General features: G+C 55.0%; 6 protein-coding genes across 6 annotated transcripts; 3 read left to right on the top strand and 3 right to left on the bottom strand.

The window, feature by feature from the left end:
- Positions 1-1,439: 1,439 nt before the first annotated feature.
- On the top strand, positions 1,440-2,760 carry E0L32_006064 (uncharacterized protein; the record flags this gene model as incomplete). The annotated part of the gene is made up of 4 exons (XM_031140655.1): positions 1,440-1,684; positions 1,805-2,315; positions 2,381-2,517; positions 2,577-2,760. The coding sequence occupies 4 exons, from the start codon at positions 1,440-1,442 to the stop codon at positions 2,758-2,760; spliced, it is 1,077 nt and encodes a 358-aa protein (XP_030995304.1).
- A 2,291-nt stretch (positions 2,761-5,051) lies between these two features.
- On the top strand, positions 5,052-5,540 carry E0L32_006063 (uncharacterized protein; the record flags this gene model as incomplete). The annotated part of the gene is made up of 1 exon (XM_031140654.1): positions 5,052-5,540. One exon carries the CDS (start codon positions 5,052-5,054, stop codon positions 5,538-5,540), a length of 489 nt encoding a protein of 162 aa, XP_030995303.1.
- An 840-nt stretch (positions 5,541-6,380) lies between these two features.
- E0L32_006062 (uncharacterized protein) lies at positions 6,381-10,043 on the bottom strand (the record flags this gene model as incomplete). Its single annotated transcript, XM_031140653.1, has 2 exons — positions 6,381-7,932; positions 7,984-10,043. 2 exons carry the CDS (start codon positions 10,041-10,043, stop codon positions 6,381-6,383), a joined length of 3,612 nt encoding a protein of 1,203 aa, XP_030995302.1.
- Positions 10,044-12,762: 2,719 nt separating this feature from the next.
- On the bottom strand, positions 12,763-15,430 carry E0L32_006061 (uncharacterized protein; the record flags this gene model as incomplete). Its single annotated transcript, XM_031140652.1, has 2 exons — positions 12,763-14,101; positions 14,154-15,430. The coding sequence occupies 2 exons, from the start codon at positions 15,428-15,430 to the stop codon at positions 12,763-12,765; spliced, it is 2,616 nt and encodes an 871-aa protein (XP_030995301.1).
- An 810-nt stretch (positions 15,431-16,240) lies between these two features.
- On the bottom strand, positions 16,241-16,705 carry E0L32_006060 (uncharacterized protein; the record flags this gene model as incomplete). Its single annotated transcript, XM_031140651.1, has 1 exon — positions 16,241-16,705. One exon carries the CDS (start codon positions 16,703-16,705, stop codon positions 16,241-16,243), a length of 465 nt encoding a protein of 154 aa, XP_030995300.1.
- Positions 16,706-17,711: 1,006 nt separating this feature from the next.
- Positions 17,712-18,164, top strand: E0L32_006059 (uncharacterized protein; the record flags this gene model as incomplete). The annotated part of the gene is made up of 1 exon (XM_031140650.1): positions 17,712-18,164. The coding sequence occupies one exon, from the start codon at positions 17,712-17,714 to the stop codon at positions 18,162-18,164; it is 453 nt and encodes a 150-aa protein (XP_030995299.1).
- Positions 18,165-18,726: the final 562 nt, after the last annotated feature.

Raw genomic sequence — 18,726 nt, 5'->3', positions numbered from 1 at the left:
GTACGCTGTTCTGAAGAACTCAAAATGTGAGGCCTCTTGAGACTCGGTGCCGAGGCGTGCTTACCTGTGGGTCTCCGGAACCGAAATGTGGGCGTTACAGGGGAAACAAGGCTGTGTCCAAGGGACAAGAGACTTGGCATCTCAATAGAAAGCATGCATGGCGCCTGCAGGCAGTTACAAACCCCGCACGAAAGCTTCTGTATTGGTCAGCCCAAGCCTCTGTTGCCAATCAGTCTTTTCCTTACTAATAGAGTGTCTAGGGCTGCTCTGCATGCAGAAAGTCCGCCCAAGACCGGGCGTAGTGACGAGTCTGCATCATGCAGTAAGTGATAGACTCGTCACATCCACTAGCGCCAAATCCACCGTGAGCAGTTCAGCATGCATGCTGGGGCCTAGAGCAACAAGGTGAGTTTTCACTGTAGGCCTCCTGTAACTATCGCGTCTGGTGTGACGTGTTCCTTTTGCCGATGCACCGATGCATACATGAAATCAAGCATGCGCCGCGAACCTGTGCCCTATGCTCAAAGTCCCACGTTCAAGGGTCTGCTTCGATGGAACCCAAGTCAGTCGAGGGAAGGACAAATTCCGAATCAAGGCAAGACAGCGGGTAGGCGCGAGCGCCGTGATAGATCACATTTCAATAAGAAGCGTAGGGCCCTGATAGGTTTTATTAGGCCTGACTTGGCGTGAAACTCAGCAACTCGTGTTCCTAAATCATCGGCGAACAAGTACATCAGCAACCAGGGCTTGGGCCTGGTCTCGACAGCACGCGGCGCAAGGCCCTAGTATCAACCCCCGACTCCATTGTTCGAAACACGCCTCAGCAAGGCTTTTAATACATGCGCTTTATGCCAACTGTTGTGGCCGGCCCCACCATGGAAGTGCCTTGCACACATCTGGCTGTGGGTGGCCGTTTTGGGCGGAAGCGTACGAAGCCACGGACGCCGATTTCCTCTTTCGGCACAAGGCCCCCATGCACATGCAGGGCACACATCCTTGACTCACTTATCCCAACCGCCCTACACTCTCCCGGCTCGGGCTCCTTTTCCAAGAGTTGAGACCCCTGGGCTGCATCTATGTATTGTCAAGAGGACCCTTGGATCTATTTGCAGCTTGCTGCTCGGGCCGCCACGTTGCGTTGTAGTGTCTAGAATGGACGACGTTTCAGCCCCCCAGACTTCCAGGGGGAAAAGGAAGTAAAGAAGTCATCCAGCCTGACAAGGCATTTTTCTATCGGCATGCCGCGACCTATCCCAAGTACGGCAGGATACACGGCACAGTGTGAGCCTGCCTGCGTCAAGTGAGGCGTCTTGAGCAGTCCAATTCCTAGTTCAACATTTCCCGGCACATATATGAACTTTAATGTAGCAGATGAACTTGGCAAAATACTCGTCGCTTGTCCCATGTCCCGACGCGCACATACCTGAAGCTTCTTGGAGATGGCAGACTGGGGCTCCTACTTCTTCGGGGTAGAGATCGAGGCCATCGCCTTGCCGGTTAAGGTCGGCCACAACAAGCAACGAGAAGCATACTTCAACAGACTTGTCGCGAAGCTACAATCCTACGGAGTGTCAGCTGTAGCAGAACAGCACGGCCAGCGGTACAGCAAGCATCCCGAACACTATGACAAGTGGTGGATAACTAGAGACGGTTCTCTAGGGGAGCCTGAGAACTCTAGGGGCAAGTTATGCGTCTCCTATTGATATGAAGAAGGTATTATTTGGAGTTTACCTGACAATTGATGGTTGTTAGTCGCTCTCGAGGCAGTATCTCCGATCCTGTCCACAGACACGGCCTGGGAAAGCGACATTGATATGTTCTGGAGCGCCTGGGGCGAAGTCTTTGAAGAGCCCGAAGATTCCACGTTGTGCGGTTGCCATGTGCACGTTTCGCCGTCACCGCAACAGGAATTCTCCCTGTCACAGCTGCGCCGCATAGCATTCGGTGTCGTCCGATACGAACCACTGGTCGCGGAGCTCCTCCCAGCACACAGAAATGACAATAAGTACTGCAGGCTGAACACCGAGAAGTCCTACGAATTGAACCGGATCATGTCCCACACCTCGAGAGGGATGGACCTCATCGCGGTCAAGCACAGGTTGGATCAGGTCGCTGACAAGTACCAGCTGAGGAACTTGATGCAACAGAGCTACGAGCCCAAGAAAGATAGGTACGTCCTGTGGAATTTTGACAACGCGCGTCCCGGCAAGAGCGGGTCAGTCGAGTTCCGCGGGGGTCCTGGGATCAGGGATTCCGAGCAGACCAAGACGTGGGTTTCGTTTGTGGTGGCCTTCATTCATCTATGCCTGAGCCAAGTATGTATCGGCCTTCTTTGTTAGTTATCTCAGTACGATACTGAGATGTACTTACGGAGTCACAGGATGTCGAGCTTTATCCCCTCGAGCCCGATTCCTCAACCATGGCCAACTTTTGGAGACGTATACGCCAGGCCGGCAAGGCTACAGGCGTGAAGGACAACTTGCCCAGCGACTGGACAGCTATGGCAGTGTCGTCAAGGTGAGCATACAAGACTAGTCCATTCAGCTTTATTGTTCGGCTTGGCTGACATTTTGTAGCTGCTATTATTCGGATGATTCAGACGACGACAGCGTAGTTGGAAAGTCTGACTTTGAGGAATCTGACTTCGATGACTCTTCAGACTCTGAATTTGATATTAGCTCCGATACTGGATCTGATTCTGATGATTACGAATCGGAGGATGAGTATGAGTATTCGGAGTCAGTCTATTACTATTATTAATTTTCGAAGTCGAGAGATGTTATGGTATATTACTTGGGTAATGATGGGCAATAGCATTATAAGAGCCAGGTGCTCGATGAATCATGAGGGTCCCGCAAGTCATGATTCAATAGGTGATAGGCCATGGCCACTCTATCTGGGTGATCCTTTTCAGGGGTTCAATCCAATCGAGCAGAGATAACTGGTAGAAGCCAATGATATTTCGTCAAACCAATCGTAAGAGTGAGTAATCATTACCATGCCATACGGGCTCTCTTGTCCGGTATTGCGTGAGCATGACGGAGCCAGCTCTGCCACCACAGCAGGCAACACCCCAGGCACCACACCATCATCGACCCAGGAGCACTCAATCGCCGACACAGCCAATCCGCTTGGCACATGTACACCTGCCCTGAATCGATTAAAACCCTGACGATCACCGCGTAGGCTGGCCCCGAGGAAATGGGGAAACGCCACTGCCGAGAGCCAAGCAGCTTTCCCCCGACCCTGGAGCCCAACTGCAACCAAGATCTGAATCCAGGGCTAAGACACTGGGAGAGACCCCCAAGATAGCTTCTGGAATAGCAATTCCCCATCACACGGGAGTATGCCCACCAATCGATAATGAAAAGGAGCCTTTCCCCCGTACTCTCCCAAGACTTGGCCGTCCGATTCGCGCTCCCGTACAGGTCAGCCTGCAGCCCAAACGGCAGAGACCATCACCTGCAAATTGCGCTATCCCCCCTGATCCGATTCACGGAGCCGTTGGATCCTACTATGGGACCAACAGCAAATGTCGTGCATCGTAAGCAGCTATGTTCAGAAGAGGGAGTGAGGGGTTGCACGGCATGCATTAGGTTCAAAGGCGGGCTGCGGGCGCCATTGGAGGGATGCTGCCGTCTCTGGCCTTTTCTCGAATCAAGGATGTGCTCCTTGAGTGACCACCTACGTCATCCCGGCCCGAGCCCTGGAGATTGATGGTGGGAAGGCAGATGCCAGAGGGATTTAATTCCTCACTTCTTGTCGGTGGGCAGTGCTGCATAGACATTTGGAGTCCGGGAGGTCGGGAGGAACGCGCTTGTCTCGGTTGCTCGATGGATAATCCCCGATGTGCGGCACTCTGTGCGGCTTATTTTAGAAAGGGCTTCTCCCCGGAAGTCTTGGACCAAGGTCCAGACTCTTTCAGCTTCTTTTGAGCCACAATCACAGGACAGAGATCCCGAACAGCGCCAACTTCTTTACCACGTCTCTCAGAGGCACCAACTTTCGAAACTTTCAACTATCTACCACTTCAGCATAGAACCCGGGTCGTTCATGCGAAGCTAACACAAACTGAAATCATGGTAAGCGGTCCAGCCTATCTCCCTAATGGCTTCATCCTTGTGACTGTTGCTAACTGGTGGTGAAACGGGCAGCCGACGAAGACTGTTTCTGTCTGGCTGTGGACCTGCGTACGTTACCTCTTCATTGTACTCTCGCATTGAGATCGTTTAAGTTTCTGACAGAGTTACCACAGCACAATTGCGGAAAAGGAAGCATGTTCATCCTCACGACCCAATCGTGCCCCAACTGTTCACACGTCCGATGCCCGCAGTGCCAGGTCGCGAAGGACAAGGTGCAGGTGTCTGAGTCTTGAGAGATTTGATCGCCGGCTATCCAAAGATTTGGGAGATGGACAGGAGGAATAGGTCCGGACATGAGCTATGATTGTTTCTTCACATGTACGAGTACAACAAGGAAGGACATTGATCGACATGCACGGTAGACTGTATATGGCATGGAGTTTCGGGAGGACTGTCCTTTTTATTTGGCGTTGGTGATATATTACACATCATTTTCCACTAGAAAATCATACGAGTCCTGTATATCTTCTTTATACATGAAACAGCACATCTCGCATCTCACAAAGTCCATGCCAGAGCCAATCCAATTTGACCCATCCATCCATTGATGTCGTCCGAACTGGCGATGATCTTTCCTCCCAACAAAGCAGCGCTAAATCCGCCCCCTGCGAAAGCGGGTCAGGGCCTAGAACGGCGCGAACGGGCCCCCCACAACGCCACTGCCAATCCGCCAGAGCCCCATTTTTCAGTCATTTTCGTCATCAAGAGCCGAGGGCGACGAAACTTTGGGACTCAGATCCGAGATCATCATCAATCACATCACGACACACGCCTTGACCTCACGTCGCCAGCCTCCATCCACGCGAGTCTTTCCCACACACACACTCAAGAGCCTCACACAATCTTGGGAGAGTCCATAAGTCTACACACACCTCTCAGCTCTCACTGTCTGTCTCCCTCCATACCACAATGCCCATCGCCCGCACGACCCCGATTCTCCGCCTCCTCCGGCCTCGCATCCCGCGCCGCACGGCACTCACATCATCAACAACAACAGTGACAACAACCCGCCTCTCGTCAACCTTCCAACAGGGCCCCTCCCCGCCCCGCCTCCCCGCCGCCCAGCAAGCAGAGTTCGAGCGCCTCCAGCGCGCCTCGGCCGAGCGCCTCGGCATCGTCGACGACGCCGGAGCCTCCACCACCGGCGGCGGCGGGGGCACCACCGCGACGTCCACCTCCCGGCACACCACCAGCGCCTCCTCCGCGGCCCCCGCCGCCGCCCCCGCCGCCGCTGCCGCCGACACGTCGACCCACGAGGGCGTCTGGCGCGGCGCGCCGCCCGAGTTCGAGGGCGACACGAACCCCAAGACGGGCGAGGTCGGCGGGCCCAAGAACGAGCCGCTGCGGTGGGGCAGCGCCGGGGACTGGAGCTACAACGGGCGGGTCACGGATTTCTAGAGGGAGATAGGGCATGGCTGGCGAGGGCAGCGTTTTAGTGTATGTGTAGGATAGGTAAGGTAGGACGCGAGAGTGATGCTTTCGAGTGGGGGCGGTGTAAGAGGCCTGGAGGCCATTGAGTGGTGTTTGCGGGAATGTAGCATCACCGTGGCATTTGGTGGAGCCACAGGACAAGTATTGCAGGAGTGTATATATATATGTATCAGTCGAGGCCTTGTTGCGTTGGACGAGGGTTGCCTCGATCCCGCAACTGTGTGGCGCGGAGTACTGCTAGCAAGCCCGGAAATATCTAACATGTCAGGACGGATACGCGTCTTGTCGGTCTCTAGAGATTGTGGAGAAAATGGCTATCGAGGCCGTAGTTTTCGGGAGGTTTGTCTGGTGCAATGGGCTCTAGGTAAAAACGACATGGGCTGGCGACTCGGCCAGGGACGCGGAATAGCATCCAAAGGAAGGCAGAGTGCAAGCTTCACGTGTAAAGTAATAAATATGCCATGATCAAGTATTCTCATTCCCTATCCCCCATAAACAACCTACTCCTTCAACATCAACAACTATATACATCGCCAGGCTGGTCGGTCTGGTGTGTCGCATGCAAATTCTCCGCAAGACACACACACACACTCGAAAGAAACGACGGACGCTTCGCAGTTTGCTGTCTCCCCTCCCACTTCCCCATCTTCCCGCGCCACACCACCACGGTGGGTGCAGTGCAGCAGCGATATAGTACGGCATGGTATCAATAAAAACCAGAAATAACGATATGCTTCAAAAACAACAAAAACACTGTCGTCATGAGTGGAGGAAACACATTGTCCCTGCCGGGTCGGCCACAACCTACTACTCCTTCATCGTGACATCCGTTTGCTCCTCCTCCGTCTTCTCGGCAGCGGGAGCAGCGTCCTTGGCAGGGGCATCAGTGCCCTCAGTCGTCGAGGCGGTAGCGGCAGGCGGTTCGTCCTCCCTGTTTCCGTCTCCCTTCTTGTCATCCACCGCCTTGTTTTTGTCTGTTGTCGTCGCAGCAGCACTCTCCAACTCGGCCGCCTTCTCACCAGACGTATCCTTCGGTTCCTGCTCAGCCTTCTTCGCCTCGTCCTCCACCTCCTCAGCACCCTTGACATTCCCATCACCCTTCTCCGCCTCCTTCTCAATGGTCTTATCAACCACCTCCGCTTTCTCCGGCTCAACCGCCACCGCAGGAGCAGCAGAACCAAACGCCCCATCGACAGGCCGATTCTCCTTATCCCCCTCGCTCCCCTCCCTCAGCCCCTCCTTCCCATCACCACCACCTCCCGAAATAGACGCAGCAGCCCTCTTCCTCGGATTCGGGTTCGGTCGCACAAGCACGCTCCGGCTCTCAGAGACGACAACGTCGGCAAACCGCCCGGGCTCCACGTCTGTCGAGACCTCGACCTCCCGCAGCGCGAGCCGGATCCGCTCCCGCCGCGCCCGGCCCCGCAGCCGCGACTGCGCGCCGGCCCCGTTGGTCACCCACCGGATCCCCGTGACCATGAAGCTGAGGCCGTCGTGCGTCTTGTGCAGCGGGTCCCCGCGGCCCTGCGCGCTGCCCCACTCGCGGCTGCGCAGGCCGAACCGCGTCGTCGAGGCGTACTTGTCCAGCACCGGCAGGATCAGCACCGTCACGTGCAGGTCCTTGTCCACGGGGATCGGCGTCGGCCCGGACTTGGGCGGCTCGGTGAGCACCTCCGGGATCGGCTGCTGCTCGTTGCTGCTGCTCTTGTTGCCCTTCTTGCCGTTGCCGTTAACAGCCGTGTGCTCCATGTCGTCGAGCCCCAGCATGTCGACATCCACGTCCTCGGACCACTCGCCCCGTATCCAACCCGCATGTATACAAGCGGCAATGACGTCCGAGTCATCGGTATAAACATCGGTGCCCCAGACGGCCCTGCGCTCGGTGATCTCCTCGCGCGCGGCGGCCGTGAGGTGCACCTTGCTGATCTTGACGGTCAGGGTACAGTTCTCCTTACCGTTGATCAAATTCCAGGGCAGCGGCTTCGGTGTAGTCTTGTAAGGGTATCGTGGCGGCCTGCCCGTCTTGGGGTCGCAGTGGCGCGCCGTCTTGAGCTTGGTCTCGTAGAGGCAATCTCCCAAGTGGTGGCGAGGTCGATTGGCGACGCTGTCGAGTACCGTCCTTGAGCTGATTGAGAGCTTGGGCACAGGCATGACCGGTGCAGGTTGCGGCGGCGGTGCCTTCGTCTGTGGCGTCGAGCGGGGAGCGGCATGGTGATGGTGATGGTGGTGGGGAGGCGCGACATCCTTGCCAAAGCCGGTTGGCGAAGGAATAGGTGTCGATCCTTTGACGTTCTTGAACGGAGTGAGGCCGGGAGAGGAGGTCTGTTCGGGATGATGGTGGTGATGATGATGGTGGCTACTGGACAAGTTAGCATAGTCTCGAAACACTGCAAGCGGGTAAACCACGTACTGATGATGGTGGTGAGCATGAGTCTTGTTGCGCTTTGTGCGGCCACCCACAGGGGTGAGCCTGCCCGTGCTGTCATCGTCACCCTTGCCATCCTCGTCCTTGAGCTTCCTCCTCTTCCCACGGCCGTTCTGGCCCTTGGCATTTGTCTCTGGGGCGGCATCTTGAGGGGGTCCTTCACCATCCTCTCGACGAGCTCCTCCGCCAGCAGCAAAAGCGAGTTGTGCTCCGGCGGCCACCGGACTAGAAATACCCATGCTGACACCGCTTCCAATCCCAGCAAACATGCGGCCAAACTCGCTCTTGATGCCCGGCTCACCGGCTGGACCCGAGATCTGGGGTTGGGCGCCCTGAACGGCCTGCGGCAACGGAGAGATGCGGCCCTTCCTGTTCATCTCCTGGATGCCCAGGAGTCGGTTCGGTTGGCCCGGCGGAGCAGGGCCTTCCTCCATCGGCCTGCCCCGCGACGCGTCGTACAAGGAAGAAGCTGCACTATATGCAACAGACGGCGGAGGGGGTGCGTCATCCATCATGCGGCCACGCGGTGGCTGCTGGTGTTGGGGCGGCAGACCGTAGCGCTGACGCTCGGGCGAGTCGTAGGGCTGAACGGGTGGAGGACCTGAGGGAGGCATGCCCTGATGCGGTGGCGGAGGGCCTGGAGGAGGATACCGGTCGGCAGGAGGCTGCGAATACGTGGGGTGGCCGGGGTAATTCGACGTAGAGGAGGGAGGGTAGTCGGGATGGCGTGGCTGCGGGCCAGCAGAATCGTAAGGTCTCGAGTGCTCGTACGGAGGACGCTGCCAAGTAGGTTCCCGCTCGTTCCGTGGATATGCAGGCGGCTGGCCGCGCTGAAGGTACTCGGGTTGTTGGTGCATCGCCTGTGGCGGACGACTCTGCTCACCGCCCGAGATGGCGCGATCTCTCATCTCTCTGTCACGCAGCTCGAATTCGCGCTCCTGACGCTCCCGCTCCGTCATGTAGCGCGGTTCTTCGTATTTGAGTGCACGACCTGGTCGTTCTGGGTTGTATTCTGTAGATGGTGGGTATTCTTCCCGTCGACCGTACACACCCTCGGGAGGGCCTGGGCGGCCCATGTCGACGTGTCGCGGAGGGGGAGGTCCGCTGCTGAAGGACTTGGGCTGGCTGTTGGGTCGAGGAGGCATGGACGCGGCCATCCTGGCCTGTTGCTCTCTCGCCTGGTCGGCTGCGCTCATCGGAGGAGGCCCGCGCTGGCCATAGCCCTGCGGTGTGCCATATCTCTGTACTTCGGGCGTGCCGTACATTGCCTGTGGCGGCGATGCGGCATTCGCACTGACGCGCGGATCTCTAGCATCGTACGGTCGCTGATCGGGAGTGTGAGGTCGGCGGAAGGCAGGGTAATCGGTGTTATGCAGGCGAGGAGAGGCGTGCACGGGTGGACCGTAACCCGGACCATGGCCCCCGGCGGACGTACTAGGCGGAGGATATGGCGCAGAGGGTTCCCTGGATGGAGGCGGTGGTCCTCCAAGCATAGACGATATTGACATGGAGCTCCCCGAGCTTCCAGTCCTGGGTAGAGAGCTCAGCGCCGGGAGTTCGCGACCTGAGGGAAAGGCCGACGGCGGTCCGACGGACACAGGAGGGGGTCGCGGAGGTGGCAGCCCATACCCGCCCATGGTGTGACCTCCTGGGCCTTGGCCGGGTTGGGGAGGAGAGCCAGGGGGCGGCATCGGCCGGCTTATCGATGCGGAGGGCGGTAGTGACGATGAGCTGGGGTGTCGCGAATGGCTGGAGGGGGTGTGTGAGGTCGGGTCGGAGGTGTAGGATCGCGAGGGAGGATAGTAGGAAGTGTCGGAGAGGCGTCGCTGATGATCGGCGTAGGGAGGACGATTTGCCGACGGTTGTTGTGGCTGATGTTGCTGCTGGGGCGCATGCGACGAGGTCGGCGCGGAGGTGGCAGCTGGGGGAAACGGCGAGCGGCTGAAGAGGGGAGAGGCGGCGCCGCGCGATGAGGAAAAGGGATGATGGTGAGATGGCGGATGAGAGGGCGGTGGTTGTGGTTGTGGTTGATGTCTTGGATCCATCATGCCGAGTTTTTAGCTCCAAAAACAATGACGAGGGATCCAAGATTCTGCAGCCTTGGGGGGCTTGAGCTTCGCCTTGCGGCTCCTCCACCCAACCAAAACTCAGCGAACCACGCGCCGCGACTTGTGCTGGCCGATCAAAGGTGGATACTCTGGAGCGGCGCGCGCGACAGACCAACAGCCTTGGAGAATCAAAAGAATAGCGAGAAGTCGGGTCGCGGCGGTCGCATCGAGGGTGCGGTGCGAGTGTGGAAGAGAAAGGAAGAGGCGGCTGGATGCGCAGGTCTGTCGCAAAGAAAGAGGTGTGGAGGATGGATGAGAGAGAGTGCGTGCGCGCGCGTGTGTGTGTGTTGTCAGGTTTTGCCAGCCAGCCCCGTTGGAGTTCTTGCTTTTGGCGGTGTCGCAGATGGAGAAGTGGAAAGAAAAAAAAATCGTGCTTTAGCCGTGCGCCCGCCTAGTAGTCAGACCCAGACCAATGTAATGTCGGGGAAAGCAGAGAATGGGAGAAAAAACCAGCGCAGCTGCGTGACCCTGGCACTAAAAAAAAAAAAAAAAGGGCTTCTAGCAGGGCGGGACCAGAATTTGGGTCGCCCCAAGCTGGGATTCCGAGATGGGGAAGCTCAGGATTTGCTCCAGCGCTCCACTCCCCTGTCGATTTGTGCCACTGCCGCAGCGCGGAATGGCTGCACAAGCCAGTCGTGCCAGTGCACAGGCTGCCCGTCCAGGCAGGGATGGCAGGGATGCGCACGGGAGGGACCACTAGCCAGCAGCCTTAGTCAGGGTGTTGGCGCCCGGGGTGAGTGGGTGGAGTGCTGATTCGTCCAGGGGTCTGGTGTGGTGGTGGTGGTGGGTGACGATGTCTCAGTGTTTTCTGCGATTTGATGATGTCTGATGATGATGCTGGCAACGATGCTTTGTTTTATTTCATAGAGATCAAGAGTAGTGTTGTTGCAGAGGAGGAAAGAAAGAGAAAGAAATGAAAGTGGCTGCAACAAGATTCGAAAGATATGCCTCTGCTCCCAAGCCTGTGAGCTCACTGGTCTCAACCCCCCTTCATCGGGCATGCAGATGCAGGTGAGGTGTGTGTGCTGCGTCCGTCCAAGTGACTCGCCAAAAGAAAAACAACTCAACGCTCGGTCTGAAATGGATCGTTGCGGAGGGGAAAGAACCAGATGATGGATGGGTGCAGCCATTTTGCACCAACGGGAATGCAGGCGGCACATCGTCGCAGAAAGACAGGAACGCCACCGCTCCGACTGGCCCAACCTGCCGACGGCCACGGTCGGTACAGCCTAAGGCAATGCAGACTGGATGCGCCTGTTCCCTTTTCGGACCGCGATGAGGGGAACAGCATTTGCACCAAGGCATTAAGTGCAACTCTATTGCATGGATTGCATCCCCATGACGATGCTCAACATTGGCATCCACAGCTCGACTACGGAGTAAGCTTTCGATAAAAGACGATAAAGGAGCCCTATGACGAACACCTGCCGACGTCGATCTGATGTTATCATCTCTAGGCTGAAGCAACGACGCATTCTTCCAGCAAGATCTGCAAAACCTCTGTTCACAGCTTGCCATTTCTCCTTCTGTCATGTCCCCATGGACCTGTCAAGCAAACTGAAATTGGTCCAATCACCGCCGGTGGACCCTGACTCCAGAGCCCATTGCCCAAAAGAGCCCACTGTGGACACCCCGCTGAGCCCGAAGCACCCCAGAACGGGACATCGCGGAAGCCGGATTCATCCCAGCATCCCAGTAGCCATCCCAGCATCTGCAATTCCTTGACAGGTCATTCATCGATGCACTCGATAACCGGGTCTCGCCATTACAAGTACAAGTAACTAGATGGCGCTCGCCTCGCGCCCCTCGATAGACGTTAAGCGAATACGGCTGCAACAGTGGGTGCTGCCATTCGTCGCACCCGACATCGCACCAGAATGCCAGCCTGCAGTGCACTGCATGCCCCTTCCGAACGCACCTAGCCCTGTGGCTTTCCTCCTTTTGGTGAGCGAAACCCAGCCGCCAAAGTTGCACCTCTCAAACATTGCTCTCTGAAAGCCATAACTTGATATTCTTCATTGGTTTGCTCCAGTGTCCCCATCTCCAGATACTGTGTGCATTTGTTCTCAATGAAATACTAACTTTTCTCTTTTACATTCCCCCAACAAATACTATGCGCAAACAATCAGGAAAGATCTAGGATTCTTTGTGAGATTCACGATAGCTTCGAGATGTGGTAGAAATATTTCTGGGGTGTATCCTTTAAGAAATGGTCGGACTCCCCTTATAGGCCCTTTCTCTGAAGCGTATTCAAGTAGTTACTTTCTTGACATCTGCGGTGCCATGACTCCAGCACAATCTACACAATCATCTAACAGCCTCTCGTGAAAGCATACCAAGCTACTTCAATAATATCATAAACGCCATGTCTGAACAGGAGCTTTATAATGCTTATGGTCGGACTTGGCGCTGTTCAGTTCTCTGTTGATATCATTGGGGCAGTAAATAAGTAGCATCTACGCAGTCCTCTATCTATACATTGGTGCTCGGTCTACCTGTCTAGGTACAAGCGAGGTTTCACTGTAAATTAGGCTCAGTCGAAAAGACACAACGAACATAATACCTGTGTTCCAAGGACACTATGACGGTTCCCAAGGATAAAGACACATTTGCCATCGTGGATCAATTAACTACTCTTCCGATGATGGCTATCTTCTCAAGCCTGGCGAAGTGCTTTGTTGAGATTCTTGACATCGCCGGCCCTGTGGTCAAGCAGAGTTTGCACAACCTTCTCATGGCCTCTCTTTGAGGCTTCTTGGAGTGCCTTGTTGACGCTCGAGGTATCGTGGGTACCGTGGCTAAGCAAGATTTGTACGATTATCTCATTCCCATAAGCAGACGCCGTTTCAAGTGTACCCGTTGGACGCCACCAGGAGGTTCGACGTATGCCGGCACCCTCATTTAGAAGTAAACGAACTGCCGCTTCGTTATTCTGGTAGCAGACCTCCTCCAGCGGAGTCCGTTCAACTTGGTCCGCTTCTGTGACTAGTGTGTCGCTATCAATCACTGAGTCAGGCATCTCCTGAATTATCTTCGCCATCAGGTCCACATCCAAGTTATAGAGCACAGCAATGTGCAGGCGATTCCCTCCCTGCCAATCTGTTCTCCATCTACCTGGGTACTTCTGATCGAATTGGTATATGGTTTTCAACCAGTTGTCGAACGTAGCCTTCGGGCTTAGGAATAGTTGAAGCACCAGCGATTTGAGAGGAAGAGAATCCCTTCTTCCAAGTTGGTAATGTTCGAGCCACTCAGTCGAGGCATAGCGGAGAAGGGGATATTCCCCTGGACAGTTCTTAATGAAGTCCCAGGGGAACTTAGCATTTTTTCTATCGCGTTTGTCGTCACCCTTGATGCGATGGATGTACTCGTCGATAGGGTTATGTATGTAAGGATTGATAGGACTTTCCAGTAAATACGAGAGACAGGCGCCTGACATTTCCGTATGTGCTTCTGCCCGTTCTACTCGAAACTGGGACAGCGCGCGTTCAGATTCTAGATACTCCTGGATGGAGAAGTGGGCTAGACGAACGTGCTGAGTGAGGATTGAATCCGACATATCGCCGTCGCCCCACGTTTTCTCGTTCTCGAAAAATACCGACAATGGAACGGCTGGTGTAATAGTACTATACCAACAGGTGTCGACTTTCCTTCTTCTCGTCTCGACCTCGTAGATTTCAATGAAGCCTGGGCAGATGCGGAGTATTTCATCTGCATTAAAGAGCCGGGCATCTGGATTCAACCTTGGCGGGTGGGTTTCCAAATCGATTGCAACTGCGTCAATGAGTTCCGCGACCTTTAGAGGCCTTGTGGCACAGCACAGCGTTTTGAGAATACGGATAGCGTCTTTTGTGGATTCTGGATGAATCCTCGCCAACATCTGCTCGTACGTCTCATCCAGGCTTCGTGGGAGAGATTCCAACAGGTTTTGGAGTTTCTGTTTGCTCCCAGCCCCGGATGCAATTGTTGCGAGTTGGCAGTCGACCCAGCGAAAACTAGGATCAATTAGTAAGGGTAGATTGACATCCCCAGACAGGGAGCACTTACACGCCCTGGGCTCGCTGTGTTAAAACCTGCTCTATGATGGCATGATGTTCTTCCAATTTCCGCATTCCACGATTGTTCTTGAGATAGCCCTGTATATAGGCTTGGATGTCTACATCGATGCTGTCGTTTCGCAGGGTGATAATGGTGTGAGATGCGAGCCGAAATGAATCAGTCAACATCTCCCGGATATCGATCTCATCCCGGCTTGTGACCATCCAATGAGCCGTGGGTGGCAATCGCCTCCACGCCATGTGCAGAGTATCAAGCAACTCTTGCCGATGCTCATCGCGAGGACTTTCATCCAGAGCGTCCAGGAGAATGTAGACGCGGCTGAATGAGCGCGCCAACAAATTCAAAGCATCAATGAGAACTTCAATGGGTGGTTCTCCTGAATGGCATCTCTTCCTAATGCCATCGAGAATCCCCTCCCCATCTCTCAACTGACTTGCGAGTTGTTGGACCACAGCTCTAAGCATAGCGGAACTATCCTGTTTACCCTTATCACTGAAAGAGAAGAAAAAGAACGCAAGGCCGACATTTTGATTTGACTGCCGATGCTGGAACGTGTGCCGTATGATTGTTGAACATAGCACTGTCTTACCGCATCCAGCAAAGCCATTGAGCCAGAGGAATGAAGAGGGACCCTGAAGCCAACTTGAGTATGCTGCACTGTTGATAAACCACAATCCAGTACCGGGATGGGATGCATTGCAAGCTCTGTTGTAGTCGACAGTGGCGTCTTGGGCGTTCAACCAGGAGTGTACGGACGTCGAGATTTCTTCCGCTCGAATCAGTTCGAGGAGTCGGGTGTGCTCTGCGACACTGTCATGTATCTGATGGACCCTTCTCTGTGTCAAGAGCTGCACGCCCAGCGACAGGTGAGAAATGATCTCTTCGATGTTCTCGTCGAGCTTCTGTAACGTGCTCTGCCGGAAAGGATAAGCCAAGCGGTAAGCTGCCGTGCAAGCGATTGACCGAATGTCGTCGGCGGGCTGGCTTTGGAATTTCTCTGCTTTGCGCTTGAGCTTCTCCACGAAGAACCCACATTGCTCGATCTGTTTTGTGATGTTATCGACCAATGGCTGTTCTTCGGCGGGAAATTTGCGCTTCGTCAAGCCGTCAACCTCATGTAGCAGGCCTAAGAGCCGATTGAGTTTCAGCTGTGTATCGGCGATATCTGACTGTTGCTCTTTGCAGGCAGAGTAAAAGTCAATCAGGCCTTTGGTCACCTGAATACCCAGAGAAAGAATGCCGACCACGGTACCGGCGACATCCATGGCGATATTGGCAGTGGAGAGCGAAGAGAAGGAGAACAGTATCGAGCAGATGGATTGATGATAGAGGCTCGAATCACCATACTTTTGGGTTCGCTGGGCATGAGCGATATAATAATCTAGGCTACAAGGAGCAGGCCACGACCCTGCATGAATTGGGGCGGAGTCGAAAGTGTTTCATGCAGGTCGCATGCACCTCGACAACCACTCAGAATGGCAAGATGAAAAGCAGGGCGAGAAGGTTGGGTAGTAGTGGGTAGGAGTTAGGCAAGCCCAACAACCTGGCAAGCCAGAAAGCTCATTAGCACACCTCGCGTCTAGCTTTAAATTTTACAAGAAAATCTTTTCCAGTGGCTGTACTTCGTAGTCTTCCAAGTTGCCCACCTCGAAGTACGGCGGTTTGTCAGGTATCCCTTCAATCATCAAGTGGTACATAAAAACACATGATGTGGACGATACCAGCATAGATATGGTTTCTCTGAACGTTTTGCTATACTTCACTGTTGACTCATGCTAATAATTCAAGCTGAAGACTAGCCTGCATAGACTCTAGCCACAAAGTATGACGGAACCTTTGCTCAGGGCCTTGGGAGAGAAGCCCACAAAGACCTCCCTAAGTTCAACTCTACCAAGTCCTCTTAGCAGCACTCCTCAAACCCACAAGAAGTAATAGGCTATCTGTGCTATCAGTCTGCTCAAACCCTTGTTCTGTGGCCTATCTGGTGCGAAGCTGACTAGCCACCAGCGGAACAGAGAAGCATCGTCGCTAGTTGACAAGGCTAAGCACCGGAGGAGGCTGGCACAGAGCTTCAGCTAGCAGATCCCGTTCCCGCAGATCTTGGTGACGTAGTTGAAGGTCAGCTGGCCGTCCTTGACGTTGTTGGAGTCGGGGTAGTGGGTCGGCACGCTGCCGCAGATCTTGCAGCCGTGCTTGGGGATCAGCGGGGCGAGCCGGCGGACGTCGGCGCCGGAGCCGCCCTTGTCGCCCGTGTTCTGCAGGAAGGCGCAGATGTGCGAGCGCTCGTAGCACGCGATCTGCTCGCCCGTCTTGTAGATGCGGTTGGCCTGGATCTGGGGCGGCTTGTACCCCTCGGCCTCGATGCCCTGGATCCAGTCCGACAGCACCTTGGCCTCGTTGCCCGTCGCGCCGCCGTTGATGAAGGGCGTGCACATGCCGCTGCCTCGGCAGTTGATCCCCAGCCCCTGGACGGCAGACGCGACGCTGAGGACCAGCATGATGATCGCGAGGGCTCGGGATGAGAAAGTGGTGACAGCCATGGTTTCTGGTTATGACAGCGTGACTATGGATCTATGTTAGAGACAGCCGATGATGGGGCACGGAGGACTCCTTGCATCTGGGTTCTTTTCTTACTTGAGTTTAGTAGTTCTGATTCTAGGTTATTGTGTTGCTTCTGTGTGGATGCACTTTCTCGATTCGGGGGACAAGTTCGTACCGTCCGACTGCTTAAATATTGAGCTGGGAGCAGAGGCTACGAGATGAAATCAGCGGAAATTATAAATAGACCGGCCGAGTCCGAGGAACTTGATGATATGCTTGTTATCTATAGGCCAGAGACTATGAGATGAAACCAATGGGAATATAATTAGATCGGCCGGTGCTGAGGGGGCTCGGCTTGTCATCATAGGCCCGAGGGCAGGCCTGTTGCTGTCGTGTGACATGAGAACATGAGAACATGAGAACTCAAATATGCTTCCTCTCCAATGCGTCTTCCTTGTCGATACGTTGACTTGCATTGCAGTCTATCGTAGCACAAGGTTATTATTAGACGGAGGTCTTGGGGGCGGCGGATTTTGGGGGCGGCCTGGCGGTTCAATCTGAAACGGCCGTCCGCTGCCACATTCCATTCGTAGCGAGGATATTTGCCAAAGGGAGCCACGACCTGGCGGCGAGGTGCTTGACTGTTAATGTGGCTTCAAGGTTACCTGGAATAGATTCCGAGCGAGTTGAGTGTCTAAAGCGGCAGTACAACTCGGAAGCCAGTCTCGGGAGTGCAGATCGCGAAGGCAAGTTAATTTTAGAAAGCCCTGTCCATCTCATAGACCGCTGCAGCCCTTCAGAATGTCACAAGAAGCATGGCCAAAGTAGTATATAACAATGCCATATCCCCCCTATGAGCAATAAGTCCGAGGCGCCGGGTCATCTCATATACATCTGCCTATCCACCGCACTCTGCATCTGCAAACTCCAGTTTCGGTTTCTTAACCGTCTCGCCATCAAACACATTCCACATCAAAGCACCGGCTAATTACACGCTCAGCAACGATGCATCTTACCCAAGCCCACTTCCTCTCCGTAGCAGCCCTTCTGGGCCTCTTCGCGGGCTCGTCCCAGGGGCTTGGCATCAACTGCCGCGGCAGCGGCATGTGCCCGACGGGCGACCACCTGGTGGCGGAGAACCTGCGCAACAGCATCAACGGGGCGCCCGACGACAAGACGTTCAAGAAGGGCGACCACATAGCGTGCGACCCGTCGGCGGGCGGCACGGCGCCCTGGATCCCCGGCCTGCCGCGGCTCGGGGGCGAGATCTGCGCCTTCGTGCAGAGCGTCGACAGCATGACGGGCAAGCAGGTCAAGGCCCTGGCGCAGAGGATCGTCGACCACGGCTGCAAGGTCTGCGGCAGCGCGCCGCTCGACAAGGAGAAGAACGACGTCAAGTACGGCCAGCTGACCTTCAACTACGTCACGAAGCCCAAGTGCAAAGAGGGTCTTTGTTAGAGTGGGGGGCGGAGTTGATACTGTCAAATATCATATATGCAGGGAAGTTAAGGTTATTGATCAGATCCTTAACCTGGCGCTGTAATACAACCACATACAGCCTCCGGGACTTATCCCACGTCAGACTGCAAATTGATCTACACTCTGTGTGGCCGTGCCATTGAGCTGCTTACGGAAGGAACCCCCAAGTTGCGACTTGTAAACATTGAAATAAAGTGACCGTGACAGGAAAGACTTGATTGTCCACGAACGTTGGATGGGTAATAGCGGGATCGCCTTTATCATGTTGTCAACATTTTGCAGTGTGAATCGAAATTCAAGAAAATATGGGTGATACGTTTTAGAGCCATCCGCTACAGGAAAAACAGCTTCTCACAAATATCGAGGGTGCGCAGCGTCTGCTCGACCGGGTGTGGCACGAGGTGTTCAGCTCGGGGGGCTGAGGCAAAGGCCGGGCCCGAGGGGGGCGCAGTCCGAGTGCTGGCAGCTTCACGTAGGGATCAACAACGCTCTCGCCGTGGCGAAGTCTTCCCCTGTTTTGCTATATTGCTTGCAGCAGTGT

This window comes from Thyridium curvatum, assembly GCF_004353045.1.
Source record: "Thyridium curvatum strain D216 chromosome Unknown NODE_33_length_396248_cov_80.180210, whole genome shotgun sequence".
NCBI classification, from domain to species: domain Eukaryota; kingdom Fungi; phylum Ascomycota; class Sordariomycetes; order Thyridiales; family Thyridiaceae; genus Thyridium; species Thyridium curvatum.
This window is presented reverse-complemented; position numbering and strand designations above follow the sequence as displayed.